Source organism: Neofelis nebulosa, chromosome 13 (assembly GCF_028018385.1).
Source record: "Neofelis nebulosa isolate mNeoNeb1 chromosome 13, mNeoNeb1.pri, whole genome shotgun sequence".
NCBI lineage: Eukaryota > Metazoa > Chordata > Mammalia > Carnivora > Felidae > Neofelis > Neofelis nebulosa.
The window spans coordinates 806,775-827,434 of record NC_080794.1 but is presented as its reverse complement, the minus strand read 5'-3'; the positions used below and the strand labels follow the sequence as shown (position 1 = coordinate 827,434).

The 20,660-nt window shown below is 44.7% G+C and overlaps 1 protein-coding gene across 2 annotated transcripts in view; it reads right to left on the bottom strand.

Annotated features, from left to right (window-relative positions):
* Positions 1-6,481: 6,481 nt before the first annotated feature.
* The window catches only part of RAB4A (RAB4A, member RAS oncogene family), a 46,686-nt gene continuing 32,507 nt past the window's right edge, over positions 6,482-20,660 (bottom strand). Inside the window, exons 4-8 of one of the 2 annotated variants that reach the window (XM_058696079.1) lie at positions 20,256-20,318; positions 18,336-18,490; positions 16,759-16,854; positions 12,327-12,463; positions 6,482-8,207 (exon numbers count right to left, since the gene is read on the bottom strand). In XM_058696079.1, the coding sequence (XP_058552062.1) occupies positions 12,348-12,463; positions 16,759-16,854; positions 18,336-18,490; positions 20,256-20,318 (430 nt within the window). In that variant the 3' untranslated portion in view covers positions 6,482-8,207; positions 12,327-12,347. Of the gene's footprint in view, positions 8,208-9,243; positions 11,273-12,326; positions 12,464-16,758; positions 16,855-18,335; positions 18,491-20,255; positions 20,319-20,660 lie in introns of those variants that run through there. The other variant, XM_058696080.1, reaches the window with a different exon arrangement.

Below are 20,660 nucleotides of genomic sequence, written 5' to 3'. Positions count from 1 at the left end.
TTCCAGGCTCTGAGCTGTCAGCACAGAGCCTGACGCGGGGCTCGAACCCACGAACCGGGAGATCAGGACCTGACCCGAAGCTGGTTGCTTAACCGAGCCACCCAGGCGCTTCAAGTACTAAAGGTTATTATTCTTTTAATGTGTATTTATTTTTGAGAGGCAGAGTGCAAGTGGGGGAGGGAGAGAGAGAGAGAGAGAGAGAGAGAGAGACAAAATCTAAAGCAGGCTCCAGGCTCCAAGCTGTCAGCACAGAGCCTGACACGGAGCTTGAACTCACGGACTGAGAGATCATGACCTGAGCCAAAGTCGGACACTTAACTAAGCCACCCAGGCGCCCCACTAAAGATTATTTTTAAAATAAAAAATTTTATGGGGTGCCTGGGTGGCGCAGTCGGTTAAGCGTCCGACTTCAGCCAGGTCACGATCTCGCGGTCCGTGAGTTCGAGCCCCGCGTCAGGCTCTGGGCTGATGGCTCGGAGCCTGGGGCCTGTTTCCGATTCTGTGTCTCCCTCTCTCTCTGCCCCTCCCCCGTTCATGCTCTGTCTCTCTCTGTCCCAAAAATAAAAATAAAAAACGTTGAAAAAAAAAGATTAAAAAAAAAAAATAAATAAAATAAAATAAAATAAAAAATTTTACTATGTAAAATAATAACTATAAGTTCTTAAAAACTCCAGTAAATGTGTGTTTGAAATTTTGAGGGAAGAAAGGATTCCTAATCAACACAAATCCCAGTGCCTTTTCCGACTGCTGTGTGGTGGGGTCCACAGCCTGCACCCAGGGCCTCCTGTTCACTTCCTAGGGGTGGCTGGCTGCTACCCTCTGCCCTTTGGGCCCTAACTGCAAAGGGCTGTTTTGAAGGCTAAATCAGGGGTTAATGTGAAAATACTTTTACGCTGCAAAAAACCGCAGCGCTCTCTCCAGGGCTTAATGTTATGGACATTTTAATTGACAGTATTAAAAATGAGCTCGCTAAACTAAGTTTTCTGGTAGTTTCACGAGTAAGCGTTTTTATTTTACAATTTTTTTTTTTTTACAGATTTTAATCTCTACACCGAACGTGGGGCTTGAACTCACAACCCTCTGATCAAGAGTCACGTGCTCTACTAAGCCAGCCAGGTGCCCCAATAAACTTTTTTTAACCTTTATTTATTTTTGAGACAGAGAGAGACAGAGCATGAATGGGGGACGGTCAGAGAGAGAGGGAGACACAGAATCCGAAACAGGCTCCAGGCTCTGAGCCATCAGCACAGAGCCCGACGCGGGGCCGGAACTCACGAACCGCGAGATCATGACCTGAGCCGAAGTCAGACGCTTAACCAACTGAGCCACCCAGGCGCCCCCAATAAACTCTTTTTTAAAGAATCAGTGGTCACCACCACCACCACCTGTCCTGCCAGCCATCTGTGGTTTCAGTTACCTGTGGTCACTCTGGTCCAAAGCAGCCCCGAGCATTTAGGACCCAGCATACAATCCTTAGACAGCTGAGCATGCCTAGGCCTGAAAGCAGGGGCTTATGGGTGATCATACGCTCGATGGCTTCCCACAGCCCTCAAGCCTAAAGCTCGGTGACTGCAGCAGCAGGTTGGTGACGACGGTGCGTGGACCTTGGCCACCTGCTTGCCCCCGGGCTGTGCCGCGAGGTGCCAAGAGGCCAGCCAAGGGTACACAGAATGCTAGCCCAAACAACAAAACCTGCTGCCCCAGAGTCAAAGCTCTTGCCCCTAGAATTAAAAATAACTGGGTACCTATGTTCATTACCCAACTTTTGGAAAGGGTGTAGGCTGCACCAGGAGATACGATTCTAGACACTTTTATGTGCCTTAGAGAAGAAATTTTGGTGTGACTCATCAGCTTCATGAACTTGGATGTGCAAATGTCTCTCCAGGTTTGGGAAGTTCTCAGCCACTACCCTAAATAAGCGTTCTCCCCCTCCTCCCTCCCTCCGTCTGGGACTCCAGTGACGCGTCGATTGTTTCTTAATGGCGTCCTGTAAGTCCCGTAGACTTTCTTCATCCCTTTTCATTCTCCCTTTGCTTCTCTGACTGGGTAATTTCACACCACTTGCCTCCAGGCTCGTGGATTCTGTCTTCTGTTCAGCCCGGTCTGCTATTGAAGCTCTCTACTGAATTCTTTGGTGTAATAATTGTATTCTCCAGCTCCAAAATTTTTTTTTTTTTTTTTTTTTTGGTTTTTAGGTTTTCTCTTTGTTGGACTCATTTTGTTCCTGTATTTTCCTGATTTTGTTACCGTTTGTGTCCTCCTGAGCATCTTTAGAACAACTGTTTTGAATTCTTGATCAGGCGACTCATAGATCTCCATTCCTTTGGGGTCAGTTGCTGGAAGTTTATGGTATTCCTTTGGTGGTGTTATGATCCCCCTATTCTCTGTGATCCCCGTTACCTTGTGTAGGCGTTTGAGGAAGCAGTCACCTCTTCCAGACTTTGTGGACCGGCTTCAGTAAGGAAAGACCTTCACCTGCGAGTGGGGGCCGCTGGAGCAGGCTGTGTCTCCAAGGCTAGCAGCGCAGGGTACCAAGTGCAAGGGCATGTGGCAGCTCCAGGTCTGATGCTGCACTGGTTCGGGTTGCAGTGCTACGAGGTCCATAGCATCAAGCGCATGAGCCTCGGCGGACGCCGTGGGGGTTCCGCAGTGGCTTCCAGGGCTGTTTGGATCCTCAGTGCCGCCTCCAGGTTGAGAAGCTAGGGACCAGGGCAGGCAGTGGTGGTGGCCAGGCTAGTGGTGTGCACACACTTGGCTGTGGAAGCCAGCCGCAGCTGCCCGTGTGGTGGCAGGGGCTGGGGCCGCAGCCAGCAGCAAGGGCTCGGGCCAACTGCGGGTCCATAAGCAAGCAGCTGGGGGTCCCTGGCTGTCGGCGTGCACTTCCATGGTGGTAGGATCGGCCAGTGATGAGAGGCTGGCAGTCTGCAAACGCACCGCTGGTGGGGCTAGCCACGAGGGTGCTCATGGCAGTGGGAGTCAGCTATGGCCGGGGGGCGGGGGTAGGGGATCCGGGCTGGCATCTTGCACTCTTAGGCCTGGGCAGGCTGCCAGTGCAGATTTGGGGCTCTGGTGGGGGCACTGGGAAGGGGCAGAGCGGGACTCAGGCATCTGGCCCTGGGGCAAAAAAGGACGAAATGTGTAGGGGCTCCGTGCAGGTGGGAGGGCTGTTTACTTCTTCAGTGGTGAAAGCCGCGGGGTCCTCCGTAAGAGCAGGTCACTGGCAACCGTGGTTACTCTTGCAGAGTGGCTGCTACTATAGCCCTTGTCCCCCTGCCTCGTTCTTAGCCATGGCCGTAGGTCTCAGTGTTGCTCGTGTCTGGGGGCGGGGGGACCCGAAGTGTGTCCTTTGTGTGGTGCCCCAAAAGGCTGGGGCGTTCTCTCGGTGCTGAGCCAGTGCTGGAGGCACTCATCCTTGGAGGATGAGGTGACAGAGGCCAAATGAAGTTCTTCCTTCCCTTTTTTTGTAGTTATTCTCAGGTTGTTTGTCCCACTATGCTGGAGTTTTTCCGTGGACTCCTGAGATCGCTTGGAATGGATTTTGTGGACCGTTGTCTAATGTTGTCTAAGTCGGTCTTTGTTGGGGGACAGGGGCTGGGGACTTCTATTTCACCGTCTCGGTGCTCTCATCTGGAAAGGCGAGCTAGGAGTTATGAAACTCCCTCCCAGACAGAAAGGAATTTAAGCAGGATCGTATGACCACCTTTTGGAGAGTCTGAAAAAGGGGATCTTGCAGTGGACAGACTGGACATCCAAGTACTTTAGAAAGCCTTGGGGACAGACCTGACTCATCATGTGTCCTTCCCACAAGCACTCCTATGTGCCAGGCAGCGGGCGCACAAATGCAGCGCTGTCCCGGGGAGGTCTTAGCCCAGGAGAGGAGACAAATAAGGATAATATATAGATAAATGAAAGGTTAGACAGAAGAAAGGTTAGGACAGAGAATGACAGGAGCAGAGCATGTTTGCAGGTGTCGGGGAGGTGGGAGGGGCTTAGAGAAAGCTCCCAGTGGAGAAGTTCTGCGCTGCCCCCTATCGGGCAACAGGGCCACAACCTGACTTGGAGAGCCAGTGGGGTGCGTTCCAAGGGAGGGAAAACAGTCCATGCAAAGGCACGGCGGCAATGAGAAAGCAGGGGGCATTCAGAAAAACACGAGTGTCATATAAAAGCACCATTCTCCCCGGGGAAATGGGCGTAACATGTACTATGGGGTATGTGATGTAGATTTATGGTCATGGAAACTACTACAATGACTTTTCTGGAAAAGAGAATAATGTGAGAGACTTACTCTGACTTACCAAAACAATTCAGTGTAAAATGATTTGAGGGCCCTCCACCCAACATAAAGAAATCAGCATTTCACTTTCATACATTGTTAGCTGGTCCTTAAATATTTAGTGAACACAATTATTTCCACGTTTTGGATATTTTCCATATTTGGGGCTGCAAAATACTCAGAAACTTAGCAATGTGTGTGCTTCACACCAGCTTTCTTTAAAATGAAACTTACACATCACCCAGAAGTTACAGAAACGAGTAGTCAGAGCAGAGGCTTATCTACACAGAAGTTGAGGGACGATGTCCTCTAACACAAAGACGTTGACATTATTCCAAGTTTATGGTGTGGCTCAACCCACCTCATAGTTGGCTGGCGTAAGTCGAAGTCAAATGCATTCTTCATAATGGGATATAAGCACATTAGGATGATTTCAATGAAGTATTTCTCATGCTACTGCATCGGCAGGGGGGATACTGAAAATAACCAATACGGCAAGGTCACCAACCACTCCGATGCTATGCTGGCCGTGGGGAGCAGGCCCGCTGCCCTGCTGTCCCTGCTGAGGGACAGAGCTTCTGGTACAATCAGCCACATGCTCTGATAATACTGCATGAAAGACGTGCATTTTGCTTTTTCCACACACGGCAGAAAACTTTATGTAAAGTGCAAGGTAACAATAAACATAACCACTCTTGGCTTTGTTATCAATGTCTTTCGAGAAGTCCCCAATGCTCTGGTGTTATATAAAATCACAAACTCTTTTCAGAGATGCACACTCAACTATTTTTGGGTGAAACGACAGATGCCTTGGGTGTTTCCAAATGCTACAGCATTAAAATGTGGGGCAAAGGTCGATAAAACAAAGGTGATCCCCTGATCACACTGTTCTTTTCCAACAAGAAGCAGTATTTTCTAACCTGAGAGGGCGATGGCCGTCATTTCCTCAGCCACGGGTCTTCCTGAGCCTGGTGAGTGTTCTTGGCTAAATCTAAAAGTCTACAAACAACTCCTTGAAGAATTTCATACAACTGGGAATTAACCAAGCAACGGCTAGCTGGGACAAATTGTGACTGTCCATGAACAGGCAGAATGATTAGTCTTTAAAGAGATTCACTCTACAAGTGGCACAGAAAAAAAATTATGAAAAAATTCACAGGTGTTTTAAAGTCCTTCTAATCCTCTCCTCAAAAAAACAAAAAAAACCCCCCAAAAAACCCAAAAAAAACCCAAAAACAGATAAACTTCACAGAAAATTAAGAACCCCCTACTGGCTTGCAGTGTGAATTGCTAATCATTTAAGTTTTTTTTTTTTTTTTTAACATCAGATTCTTCACTCTGAGTAATACCACTGTTCCTTGAGACTTCAAAGACTCTTTTATAAGTCCCCAAAAATGTTTTTTATAAAAAAAAAACCATTACAGATTCCCACCCTGGGATGCTCTCATTTTCACTAAATGCTGGGCTTGTAAAATAAACAATTTCAAATCTAAATGGAGTTTAGAGTATTTTTCGAGGACGACTGAAAAAACGCTTCTCTAGAAACGTGAATTGAGAGCATCCTGAAAACGTAGTGAGTCGTGGAAAGCGTACACATAACATTTACCGGCGTATGATGTAACAACATGTATTTGGTCTTCGTCCTTGATTCCCAGCACAGAGCTCCTAAAACCCTTGGAATTTCCACGATGGGGGTGTCTGTTAATCACCAAGTGTCACTTTTGAGCACATTGGAGTTTATGCTAATGAGGTGACTTAGGGTGGGGTCCCGTGCGCCTCAGGATGGGACTGGTCACCAGAAAGACCAAACGATTAGAGGGGCTGGAACTTCCAGGCCCACCACCTCAACTCGGGAAGGGTGGGGTGCAGGCTGGAGATTGAACTCTTGAACAACAAGATGTGATGAGGTTCCAGGTTGGGGAACAAGAACACATCCTTGTGCCAGTGGTATCTGAAGTGTGTGTGTGTGTGTGTGTTTGTGTGTGTGTGTGTGTGTGTTGTGGTGGGGCAGACGAAGCCCGTAACCTGTGGGATCTGATGCTATCTCTAGGTATAGAATATTGGAACTGAATTGTAGGCCGCCCCCCTCATACCTCTGGAGAATCAGAGAACTGGTTGAGGGCGTTGGAAAACACTCCACTGACCAATATACTAAATTATCTCCCTTCTTCATTTTTCCTGAAAGGCCTTTATTAAGAACCACCATGGTTTGGTTCTCCAGCAACTTTTATTGGTCAAACGATGTGGAATTATATGCAGTACCTGTGGTTTAATTAATAGGCTCATTTGTAAACCAAGTTAACATCTTATTTTAAAAATTCTTGCTTTTGAATCAAGCGATGTGGCAGAACAGACATGCTCCTATCCCATGCAAAGAGCTGTTCAAAAATGAGCAGCCTGCAGAACTATCATAAATGAGACGCCGAATCGAACATTCTTCCAGCGAGGTCCATGTAGTAGTTCAGTCTGAAAACTTACTTCATTTTCTGACTTTTCAAAACAAAAATATTCCAGGCAATAAAAAAAAAAAAAAAGCAAAATTAAGACGCCTAAAACAGATACATACTGATCTTTTTACCCAAGTCACCTCCCAGAGTTTCTAGTGCCACTGTGCTCTGTTGATTAAATAAAACAACAAAAGCAGTAGGCAGCTTCTAACTGAAAGGCAGTGAAACCCACCAATCAGTCTGCAGCGAAAAGTCACAGTGAAAGAACATATATAAGGTGAAGAATGCTTTTTAACCTTTTGGCCTTAAATAATACTGTATTTCAACTTTAAAGAAAAGTTCTATTGTATGTTTTTTGCATCGACATTTTAAAATATTAGAACAAGTCTTTGTAATACAATATATATTACACTTCGATATACCTTATGTGAATTAAAAACATGTCAACTTGATAACCGTAGTAAGGCATTTCAGTATTCAGCAAAAGCTATACAGAAATTTCTTGATGAGTGGTATTCCTTTAATATTAACTTGATTTAGTGGGTTTCCTTAAAATGAACACAAAACAATAAAAGACTTAAAAAAGAGGCAGTGACGTCATACACCGAATCCTAGGAAAAGCACAGTAACGAACAGTGTTTTCCAGCAGGGAGACCAGACAGAGCAGCAAACGGGGAACAGGTGAGCGGCCCCAGTTATACCGTCCGTCGCATTTACCAACAGCCGAAAGCAGAATCGATTTCCTGGTAAGTTTGGGTAAAGGTAACAGAATCCTTAGTGCTGATCACAGTGCCTAAAACACAGCAGGTACTCTGGCTACACTTCCTGAATCGATCTGGACGAAGGTGCTGTAAAATCAACAGAGTGCTGGAAAGCGTCAAGTTCATGGAAAAACTCCATTTCCCATTTTATTTCCGTGTCTGAGTAACTACTGGTCTAGTATTTCAAGCGTGGGTTACGTAAACACTTTGTGGACCGTGGCAAATGGGAAGTAAAGAAGCATCCCACTGGCCGTCAATGCCAGAGTCTTCGAATACCGGGTCATCAATATAACCAACTGTGCAATGTAGCTGACAGGATGATCAAAGTACACTCGCCATCGACAGGTTTTAGTTCAGACGATTAAGAAAAATAAAATTTTAGACTGCACTGGGAGCAACGTTCTATCAGATCCTACATCAGATACCATGCTGTGGAGACGTATTGAGTAAGAGTCTATATACAGCACACAGTGAGGATTTAAACCAAAGATGAAAGGGAAAATATGGACCAGAAAATTTTTACATACATGTATACCTCTAACGGTAACCGTCCATTTAATGAGATTTATTATATGATTTGCTGTGCCACATCTACTAGCTTGCATATCACCCCAAATTAATTCTTCTTCGCAGGAATATCTACTTCTGTATAAAGTAGAAAAAGACGGTGGTAAAAAACTTCTTCTTCAAGCTCCGACAACTGTGCCCCAAATAACACCTGAACACCTAAAAAATATGAAGAACAATTTAGAAATCCGCATAACTATAAATGTGCAGACAAATACAGCTTAAAGTCCCATGGGGACTTGGTGAACAGATCTTCCTACTCCACTTAAACGTCACGTACACCTGTTAGATGATGTTGCAGGTGCATAAAAAAGTCCACTGTGGCAAATGGGAAAAGGGAAGCTTTACGAAGCTACGATCTCTACTTGCAAATTTTATTTAAAAAGCCTATTTTAGCAACAGACACATTTAGACTTCAGTTAACCCAAAAAAGTCTCCGTATTGATACAAAGGCAGAAGAATCTCTATCTCAATTACTCCCATCAACGACCACCCTTCCTCTCTTTCTAAGAGCCTAAAGTTTACATTCTTTTAAGCAGAACATTTTTTTTTTTAATTTGTAGAGTTTAATCTACCATTTCCTATTTGTTTTCTGTTTGTCTGATCTGTTCCTTACTCTCCCTTTCCTCTTTCTGCCTTCTTTTTGGTTATTTAGATTAATTATGTGTTTATTTCCTTCTCATTCCTATGTTGGTTAATGAGCCAAAACTCTTCGTCATGTTATTGTAGCGGTTGCTTTAGGACTTTCTTCTTACTTTTACTTTTTGGGAGCAGTTTGAAGTTCACGACAAAAGTGAGGGGAAAGTTCATAGATTTCCCAGTTTCCCAAATACCCGCTGCCCCTCACACATGCAGAGCCTCACCCGTGATCAGCATCCCAGACCAGAGTGGAACATTTGTTACCAGGGATGAAGGTGCACGGACACATCGTCAGCCCCCCGAGTCCACTATTTACACTACGGTTAACTCTTGATGCTGTACATTGTATGGGTTTGGACAAATATATAATGAAACATATCCATCGTTACAGTATCACAGAGAGTATTTTCACTGCCCCAAATATCCTCTAGGCCCTGCCTATTCATCCCTCCCAACCCCAACCCCTGATCTTTTAATTATCTTCATAGTTTTGCCTTTTCCAGAATGTCATCTTGTTGGAAGCATACAGTATATGTAGCCTTTTCATGGTTTGAGAGTTGTTTTTTTTTTTTTTTTTTTCCTTTAGCGCTGAATTGTCCATTGCCTGGATGTACCATACTTCAGTGATCCATTTGCTGAAGGACATCTCACTTGTTTCCAAGTTTTGGTAATTATGAATAAAGCTGCTTTAAGCGTTCACGTGCAGATTTTTGTGTTTTCAACTCCTCTGGGTAAATACCAAGAAGTGAGACTGCCGGATCACATCGTAGGAGAATGTTTAGTCTTCTAAGAGCTGCCGTGCTGTCTTCCAAAGCGGCCGGACCATTTTGCATCCCCAGTAGGGACGTATGACAGTTCTCCCGCTCCACGTCCTCACTAGCATCTGGTGTTGTGCGCGTCTTTTATTTTGGCCATTCTAGTAAGTATGCTGTGGTGGTACCTCATCGTTGTTTTAATTTGCATTTCCCTGATGACATATGATGTGCACGATCTTGTCGTATACTCACTGACATCTATGGTACGTCGTCTTTGGTGAGGTGTCTGCTAAGGTCTTTGGCCCATTTATAAACTGGGTTGTTTTCTGTTAAGTTTTAAGGGTTCTTTGTATTATTTGGATAACAATCCTTAACTAGATGTCTTTCAGAAATATTTTCTCCCAGTCTTTGGCTTGTCTTCTCACTCTCTTGATGTCTTTCCTAGAGCACAAGTTTTGTAATGGAACCCAGCTTATTGACTGGTTCTTTCGTGGATGGTGCCTTTGGTGTATCTAAAAAGTCATCATTACACTGAAGATCACCTAGGTTTTTTCCCTACGTTATCCTGTAGGAGTTTTATAGTTTTATGTTTTACATTTAGGTTTGTAATCCATTTTGATTTAATCTTTGCGAAAAGGGGGGTAAGGGGTAGGGGTGTGTGTGTGTGTGTGTGTGTGTGTGTGTGTGGTGTCTAGAGTCCTTTTTTTTTTTTTTTTGCACGTGGCTAGCCACTTGTTCTAGCACCGTCTGTTGAAAGGACCATCTTTGCTCCTTCATCAAAGATCAGCTGACTATATTGACGTGGGTGTATTTCTGAGCTCTCTGTTCTGGTCCACTGATCTCTTTGTTCATGCTTTCATCAATACCAAACTGTCTGGACGACCATAGCTGTATAGTGTCTTGAAGTCCAGGATCTATGGTCGTCCAGCTTTGTTCTTCTCCTTCAATACAGTGCTGCTTGTTCTGGGTCTTCTGTCACTCCGTGTCAACTTTAGAATCACTTTGGTTTTTCCTAATATAGATCTTATACATATTTTGTTAGAATTAGACCCAAATATTTCCTTTTTTTGAATGCTAATATACACAGTATTGTGTTTTTAATTTCAAACTGCGCTTGTTCATTGCTGGTATATAAAGAAGTGATTGAGTTTTGTCTATTAACCTTGTATCTTGCCATATAGCCTTGCCGTATAACCGCTTGTGTAGGATCTTGTGGATTCTTTTGGATTTTCCACATAGATAACCATGTTATCTGTGACAAAGACATTAATTTCTTCCTTCCCTATCTGTGTACTTTTTACTTCCTTTTTTGTCTTACTGCATGAGCTAGAACTTCCAGGATGATGCTGAAAAGGAGTGGTGAGCGGAGACATCCTTCCTTGTGTCTTGTTATGAATTGGAAAGCTTCAAGTTTAATGATGTTAGCAGTTTGCTATAGATACTCTTCCCCACGTTGAGGAAATTCCCCTCTATTCGTAGTTTGCTGAGAATTTTCATCATGAATGGGTGTCGGATTTCGTCAAATGATTTTTCTCTTGATGTGATCGGGTGATTTTTCTTCTTTAGCCCATGGATGTGATGGATTACATTAACTGATTTTGGAATGTTGAACCAGCCTGGCATACCTGGGATAAATCCCACTTGGAAGTGGCATAGAATTCTTTTTGTACAGTGTTGGCTTGATTTGCTAAAATTTTATTGAGGATTTTTGCATCTATATTCATGAGAGATACTGGTCTGTAGTTTTCTTGTCATGTCTTTGTCTGGTTTTGGAATTAGGGTAACGCTGGTCTCATAGAACGAGTAGCAAGTATTCCATCTGCTTCTGTCCTGTGGAAGAGATTGTAGAGAAATGGTGTAATTTCTTCCTTAAATGGTAGAACTCACCAGTGAACCCATCTGGGCCTGGTGCTTTCTATTTTCAAAGATTATTAATCATTGGTTCAGTTTCTTTAATAGATGTAGACTTAGTCAAATTGTCTATTTTTTTTCTTGGGTTTTGGCAAATAGGTCTTTCAAGGAATTGGTCTGTTTCATCTGTATTATCAAACTTGTGGGCATAGTGTTCTTTTACTATCCTTTTCATGTCCATAGGATCTGTAGTGATTCCCCTCTTTCATCTCTGATATTAGTAATTTAGGTCTCTCTTTTTTCTTAATTAGCCTGGCTACAAGGTTATTGATTGTATTGATCTTTTTCAATAAATCAGCTTTGATTTTGTTCATTTTTCTCTATTGATTTCTTGGTTTGAATCTCCTTGATTTCTGCTCTAGTTCTTATTATTTCTTCTGCCTACTTTGAATTTAATTTGCTCTTCTTTTTCCAGTTGCTGATGGTGGACACTTAGATGACGGATTTTTAGATCTTTCTTCTTTTCTAATTATCCATTCAATGCTATAAATTTCCCTCTAACAATGCTTACACCACATTCCACATTTTGATAAGCAGTTTTGATTTTCATTTAATTCCAAATGTGTTTAAGTTCCTCTTGAGATTTCTTCCTTGACCCACGAGTTATTTAAAACTGTGCTGTTTAACCTCCACAGATTTTGGATTTTCCAGTTATCTCTCTGTTATTGATTTCTAGTTCAATTCCATTGTGGTCTAAGAGAAGACAGTGTGTAATTTCTATTCTTTTAAATTTGTTAAGGTGTGTTTTATAGCTCTGAATGTTGTCTATCTTGGTGAATGTTCCATGTGAGCTTGAGAAGAATGTTTCAACGCTGTTGTTGAAAACACCTAATTTTAATGATACAATCACCTCTCCATTTCAACGTAGCTGCAAAAAGCGACAGCAACCTTTACAGCTAAGCATGTATAGAACGCCCAAGTAACGAAGAGTACAAGGTTGTGTCAGCCAAGATGCTGTGATGTGAGCACCTACCTGTGCACTCCCGTGCTGCTTTTAACAACCACACTCCTGAGCACTTGGGGCCTGTGCGCGACGTGGTGACCTCAGCTGTCTCAAGGCAGCATCTCCGTACTGAATACCAGAGCCCATTCTTTCTGGGTCCAGCTCACCTGAGGACCAAGCAAGTCTTCTTTAAAAGAAGTTTTTATGTTTCTGTGGTGCCCCAAATATATTCAGTGAAAAAAGCAAAGTGCAGAACACTGTGTGTAAACAGTGTTTTGAGGGGGGTCTGGGTGGCTCAGTCAGTTGACCATCTGACTCTTGATTTTGGCTCCAGTCATGATCTCATGGTTTATGAGTTTGAGCCCTGCACCGGGCTCTGCACTGACAGTGTGGAGCCTGCTTGAGATTCTCACTCCCTCTCTCCCTGTTCCTCCACCATTCACACTCTCTCAAAATAAATAAATAAACATTAAAAAAAAAACCCAATGTTTTGAATAAAGGAGTAAAACCATATACACATTTTCTTGCATGGGCATAAAAATACCTTTGGAAGGATATACAAAGAGGTGATAATAACGGCTGGCTTTAAGAAGGAGTTTTAGGGGCGCTTGGGTGGCTCAGTCGGTTAAGCGGCCGACTGCGGCTCAGGTCATGATCTTGCGGTCCGTGAGTTCAAGCCCCGCGTCGGGCTCTGTGCTGATGGCTCAGAGCCTGGAGCCTGTTTCAGATCCTGTGTCTCCCTCTCTCTGACCCTCCCCCGTTCATGCGTCTCTCTCTGTCTCAAAAATAAATAAACGTTAAAAAAAAAAAAAAGAAGGAGTTTTAGATGGCTAGGGGCCACGAGAGGGGTGTGGAGGGAGACTTTCGCTGTATCCTCTTTTGTATTTTTTGAATTTGGAATTATGTGAACGCAGTATGTACACAAAACTAAATTAATTTCCAATTAAACTACAAGGAGACCACTGCCTACTTACCAGAATGGTACGAACCCAAGTGTGGTAATATCCCCCGTGGGCGTGGCTTTAGTGAAACAAGCACTTCTATTCGTTATAGTGGGGCTCCATTCCTCATATATAGCAGGAATGTGACAGCCTCGACCTAATATCCAAATGCTTAGGTTCTTTGACCTGGCAATTCCACTCCTGGGAACTTATCCTACACACACACACACTCCGCATATGCGAAACGAGAATATAAAAGGTTATTTACTGCAGTATTATCTGTGACAGCAAATGTCCAAAGTAGACTGGTTAAATAAATTATGGCAACACAGACAACTGAATATTACATGTGCACACAAAATACGTACATGTGTACCTTAGCATATGTATGTATAGGGAAGTCTCTGTACGTTGATTTGTAATCATCCGTAGATCTAGTTAAGTACAAAAAGCAAGATGCAGCAGAATTTATAGCAGGCTAACTTTTGTGTAAAAAAAGAAAAAAAAAGAGGAGGAAATGATGGCTTTTGAACCGTATTTTAAAAATACTGCTGAAAAATTTTAACTAATACCTTTATATTCTTTCACCTAGACATAATTATGATTTTGAGGATCTCAGAAGAAATAGACCTTGAAAGTTTTATATGCGTCAACTTATGTGTACTATATTCATGGATGCAGTATTAAGGCGGCAAGGTAATTAAATAAAACCTCAGGCTGAGCTTGGCAACACTCAACACCAAGTCAATTTTAATAACATATGTTATAGAGTCTTTAAAAGTAACAGTTTTTGTGCCAAATTTCATAAAGAAAAAATATTCTGTTTTCAGATCAAGAAAATCCAGAAGGATGAAGTGTCCCTCTCTTGTATCTGGGCCCTCGACCCTCTCTCCCACTACCTCACCCAGTGCCCTACTCTCTCTGTCATGCCCTCTCCCTACCTCCTCTCCTTTACTTTCTACCTCATATTCTCTTGGCACTTAGAAATGCTAAAATGTCTTCCATCACCGAAACCTCTTTACCCCTTTGTACCCTGCCATACCAGTACCTTCTTCCTTAAGAGAGGAATCAAAACTCACTCTGCTTTCTCACTTCCTCTTTGTTCCTCATTTGCTGTCTTCTATTTTCATAATTCTGCTGGAGCTGTTCTTGATGAAGATGATCAGTGACTTCCTATTACCCACCCCTGTGGCTATTTCTTAGCTTAGTTCTTAGCTTATCAGACTGGTCTCCATCTCACTCGATCGCGAACAAGTCTTTGACTCGCTTAGTGTTTGGGCTGAGATGATACCCACTTTCCCCTGGTTCTTTCCAGACATCTCTGACCATTTCCTTCTCTTTTGTAGGTTCCTCCTCTTCTCTCTCGGTCTCCAAGGCTCTGCTTTTGATCACTGCTTTTCTCACTCTCAACTGCTCTCGGATGATCACGTTCCTTCCGTAGTTTCGACTACTCCTACGTACTGATGACTCCCAAATGGATACCGCCAGCCCAGACCTCTCCCCAGAGCTTGTAACTGCACGTGCTTGTTGTGCCAGTGGCACTGCAAAGGGAACCCATCTGAAACAGACTCCCCTTCATGTCCTTGAGCCTGCTTATCCTCTGGCTTAATGACATCTCTTTACCGAGTTACCCAAGTGTGACATCTAGTTATCCTTGGCTCCTCATGCCTTCCTGACCCCACCGCCTCACCGCCCCTCTCACCCCAAAACCAACTGCCCTACTATTTAGCGTTGGAGTCACATGACGCTGCTACCAGCGTCTAAGAAATATTTATTTCTTAGATTCATCTATATCTCCTTATCGTTACTTCCACATCCTCCTTAAAGCTTTAATCAGTCATATTTTACTTGGATTACTCAAAAATGCCTTAATTGCTCTCCTGGTCTCTAGTCCTGTTCTTTCACTCTGTCCTTGACGTGGCCGCCTACATGCATGATGTATCTCAGGTCCCGACCTGACCTTACCACTCGCTGCTCCCATCCCTGAATAGCTTCCCATCCCGTACAGCCGTGGTTCTCAATCCTGGAGGAGCGCTAGAGTCAATCACATACGAGGGCTTTTAGAAATGCTGATGCCCAGACTATGCTTCAGCCCAATTAATCAGCATCTCAAGAGGTGGGGCCTGGGATCTGAATTTTCGTGTCCCAGGTGACTCTAGTGGACAGCCAGAGGTGAGACTCAGTAACCCACAGGACAAAGTTCCAGATCCTTGATGAGAATCACTGGCCTGGCGGGTGCCTGTCTCCAACCTTCTCCTCTGCCACCCCCCCCCCCCCCCCGCCCCCACTGTAGTCTCTCTGTTCTAGTGATTTCAACTTTGCGGTCATTTTCTGCCAGTCTCAACTCCTGCTGTCCCTTCTGCTGGACTACCCTCCTCTCCACTCCCTAGGCTGGCTCATTCCTACATTTCGAAAGACTGGGCTCGGTTATCACCTCCTCTTGGAGGGACACCACCTCCGCGACCTGGCTGGGCAGGTTCCCCTTCTCTGTGCGACCCCAGGATTCTATGCGCCTCCCAATTATTGTATCCTCCACACCGTATTGTAATTCTTTTGATGTGTCTCATGAAAGACAGTTTCTTGAGGGCAAAGGTTGTGATTAATTCGTTTTTGTATCCTAGCACCTGACAAAGAACCAACTTCAGATATTTGAGTGAATCAATTAAAAAGTGAACATCTACATATAATTTTGGTATCTTAATAAAACTCAACTTTAATAATGACAACTACATACTATTTTGTCGGCTGCCTAAACAAGGGTTATTTTATTTTTTTATGTTTTTTTTTAAAAACTGTTTATTTTTGAGAGAGAGAAAGAGAGAGAGTGTGTGCAAGCAGGCGAGGAGAGGGAGACAGAGGATCTGAAGCAGGCTCTGCACCGAGAGCAGAGAACGCAAGCAGGGCTCGAATTCACGAACCGTGAGACGATGACTTGAGCCAAAGTCGGACACTCAACTGGCAGAGCCACCCCGGGGCCCCAGGTTATTTTAAACTCATTTTTACTGAAGCGACAAATACAACAAAATAACGAGACACGTTACTACCGAAGCACGCTCAGTTAGCTTCAGGAATAAACTATCCACGAGGTACAAGCTTCAAGTACCAACATCGTGCATGTACCCATAACTTCCTTAACCTCACGCAGGCGGTCCACCATCACGCCACATGACCGTGGCCCAGCAGGGCTAGTGAGCTGTGGTCAGAGAGCGAACAGAGCTCCAATCTTCCTCCTCGAAGCGATGGATCCCAAAAAGGCCGGGGTTCTGAAAGCCAACACCCACTGAGGCCCCGACTGCCCATCCTCTGTCACCAGTGGGCCATGGAAGCCACTATGAACAAGGGTGGGGTTTCACCTCAGCCATGTGCACAACGCCTTCAAAACCGTAAGTGGCAATTTTAGGTTGGCGGATGTAGAGAGAACACTCCTAAACTAAATCACTCCTGGAAAACTGAAAGGTGATACTACTGGGCTAGACAGTAAAATACGCTGAAGAAAAGTTTATTGATGGAAAACTTTTTACCTGATTCAATTTTGTTAAGTATTTTTCTTGCACATTGTACAAAGGCCTCTTCCACATTCTCCCCCGTTAGTGCACTTGTTTCCAAGAACATCAGCTCTAAAAGTGACATCAAACAAAACACGAAGCCATGTTTAGAGGACGATCACAATTCAATAACGGACAGCCTGTTCAGAATTCTCTTCGAACAGCAGGCAAAAAAGGAATTTATTACTTAGGAACCACATATTTCTGCAAATAAAATCAATAAATGTAAATACGGCTTTTTAAATGTTAGAAGACATCTACGCTTTCCTGAAAAGCGGGAGACACATTGTGTTAGGACTTAAGTCTACTGGAGAGACTGTGCGAGCTCCAGCGTTTGGTAAGGAAGCAGGCTGCTAGAGAAGGCCCAGCTGTCGACACGAGATGGAGATCCTCCAAATATTCTTCATGTCACCATGGATACAACCGAAAGGTTTTTCATTTTGGAAGGGACTACACGGCAGCTTGTCATTCTGACGGCGAAGAGGCCTTCTATGAATTAATACTCTTCGTATCCACCGGGGCGCTTACTACCCCAGTGGGGAGGCCGGCTCGCCTTGCTTCTGTATTTCTAAATGGTTTCTTTTTTTTTTTTTTTTAAATTTTTTTTTTTTTTCAACGTTTTTTATTTATTTCTGGGACAGAGAGAGACAGAGCGTGAACAGGGGAGGGGCAGAGAGAGAGGGAGACACAGAGTCGGAAACAGGCTCCAGGCTCCGAGCCATCAGCCCAGAGCCTGACGCGGGGCTCGAACTCACGGACCGCGAGATCGTGACCTGGCTGAAGTCGGACGCTCAACCGACTGCGCCACCCAGGCGCCCCTAAATGGTTTCTTTCCAAACTCACGATGGCTTAGGTTCTTCTCCCATGCTTATTTTCTTAGCACAACACCAATCTGTAAGAGTATAATTTGGTAGTCCTAGACTCCAAGGGACAATTGGCGCTAGGATATTTTAGTTCTTGACTGGTTCTAAAAATTATTTAAAATGTCTAAATTCTGATCGTTTTGTGATCTATAAGCAACCATTAATTTTATGTGTCGCTCTCTGGTGTTCTGTACGGAAAATCATAGAGGTTTCAAAGGCATCTAGAACCAAATGACTTTAATTTAATGTAACTAAAATAAAGCCAATAAGCCTAGTATCTCTTCCACTGCTTCCTCTTCTATTTAGATCTAACATTTTACCAACTTAGCCCCAAATTACATTAGAGGGGGAAAAAAAAAAGGACAGGACATCACCTGATTAGGGCCTTTAAAAATTAATATTATAAATTTCACTTTAGACCAAAGCCTGGGCTGTTCAAAGACCTTGGACTGAAAGGTCATTACACAGTATTTGCACATTTGCTTTTATCCTCATCGTAACCTGGTGGGCAGAATACAGTGAAAATAGGTTAAGTAAGTCTAAATTTACTAAAAAACAACAGGAAATCTCACATTTCTTAAGTACGGCTTAATCCTAAAATTTCAGTAGATACGGTAAACCCAAAGCAATGTTGTTACCCCCGGATCCGCCCATTTGAAAAGCGGTAGTATTAAGTAAAAGGTCACTTGCCATTTTCTTGAGCAAATCTGGAGGCTTCTAAGAAAGTAACTTCACGATCTGCGTCCAGGTCCTTCTTGTTCCCACAGAGGATGATCACAATGTTCTGACTCGCTAGCATTCTGGCATCTGTTAACCAATTAGTAAGCGCATTGTAGGTTTCTCGGCTGCATAATATAAGATTGTGAAAATAATACATGTTTTTTATAAAACTAGCAACTCTTTCCAATCATTCACACTACTCACACTGCTTTTAAACATGTCAGGGTAAGGTCAACAACCTTTAAGGTTACTCAGGTAACCTGAACGCTCAATTACACACCTCGCCATAGGGTTTGTTTGTTTTTCTTCCAGAAAAACGGCGACAGCAAGTCAGATACTCTGCTATTTGTTTTTGCCCAATCGGTGCAAAAGGAAACAGAAGTTCCTTTATTCATTTTGCTAATATTTATTGAGCTCTTAGCTCTAGGCTCAGTTGTGTGCACCGTGGGGAAGCAAGTTCTAACAGGTAGCTTATCATGTAGCAGGTCCGTGCGGCATGCTCGTACTTTGTAGGAGTTTATCACATTCTTTATAAAGACTGTGTGCATAAACTCTACCTCCCTTTCCCATGAGAAACCTGAGGCCCGGAGAGATTAATTAAGTTGCCCAAAGTCACACAAGTAGCCAGTGGCGGAGCCAGGACTTGACTGGGTCCGTCGGACTCCAGGGCCAGCTCCGCCATCTGCCGTCTTCTGTCCTGATACATTCAGGGACACGTCTGCCCTGCGGGCAGATTACTTAGCCTGACGACTCTGCAGTTGGCAAGCCGAGCCTTTCACTGCCTGAGCGAGTGCGGCAGGGCCGGGCCAGGAGCTGCCACCTCATTGCCAGTGTGCCTCCTTCCGAACACACAGACTGGGTGTCACAGCAGCAAGGTGACACTCTTTGGGCAAGTTCCTACCGGAAAGAGCTGCCAGATGATAGGGTATAGATGACATTTTTAAGGTGGTGCCGGGGGCGCCTGGGTGGCGCAGTCGGTGAAGCGGCCGACTTCGGCTCAGGTCACGATCGCGCGGTCCGTGAGTTCGAGCCCCGCGTCGGGCTCTGTGCTGACGGCTCAGAGCCTGGAGCCTGTTTCGGATTCTGTGTCTCCCTCTCTCTGACCCTCCCCCGTTCATGCTCTGTCTCTCTCTGTGTCAAAAATAAACGTTAAGGTGGTGCCGGCACACACTGAGATCAGTGCTGTCTGATGGGACTTCTGCAAGGACAAGAATGTTCTATAATCTGTACCGTCCAATTCAGCAGCCACCAGTCCCAAGAGGCTACTGAGCCCTCGAGATGGGGCAAGTGAGACCAAGGAACCAAATTTCTAATTTAATTCGTGATATGTGGGTGACAGTGCACTCAGATCCTTATGATGTGCCAAGGGCCTTAACACCAACCGATTTAACCAGCTGCAAACCTCCCAAGTCTTATGCAACTATCAGCGCTCCCTGTAACGGACCAGGACATTGAAGTCCAGACGCTACGGCACCCTCCCCGAGGACCACCCAGCTAGCCGCCCGGAGCTGCATGCGAACCCGGGCGGTCAGAGCCCAGAGCCTGGGCCCTCACCTTTCATCGACATCGATGACTTCTCATAATTTACCACACCTAAACGTTCACTTTGGGAACCTTGAGGAATGTGTCAAAGCATCAAGCTAAGAAACATAATGAACCGCTGGGGATGCTTTATCTAAAACCTCACTGATGCATTTCCTTACGTGGCAAAGGGGCGGCAGCGGCTGGCTCAGACACCTCTAAAGCCCCGGATGAAGGGGCCGAGGGGATTCCAGAAGCCCAGGCACAAAGCACACACTGCACGCAGGTGCGCTTTGGCAAGACCAGGCTCCGGGGAGCAGGGCTGCCTCTTCCACCAGGGGTGGGGATTGGGGGAGGGGGTCACGTTACCTGGTGATGTCGTAGACGAGGAGTGCTCCCGCGGCACCTCTGTAATAACTTCTCGTCACAGACCTGAAAGAGTTACACTACTCTTACTTCCGGCCAATCAAGATCCTCTCCCACTGAACACTGTCACCTATTTTTGCTTTGCAGACCACCACGGGGGGACAGGTGTTGCATTAAAACAGAAATGATGCAGACATCTGAGCGAGCGCACGACGGGCTCGCCTGTCTGAAATCACGTCACAGAAACGCTGGGGAGGTGGGGGGACGTGCAGCTGAGACAACGATGACATTTCCTAACAGGTAGATGAAGCTCTCCCCCAGCACCCAAGATCGGCTCTGAACTTACAAGGAGGGGCAAAGCGTCTTAGGGAGCCATCAGAACCCCTAGGCGGGCGCTCAGCACCCAGC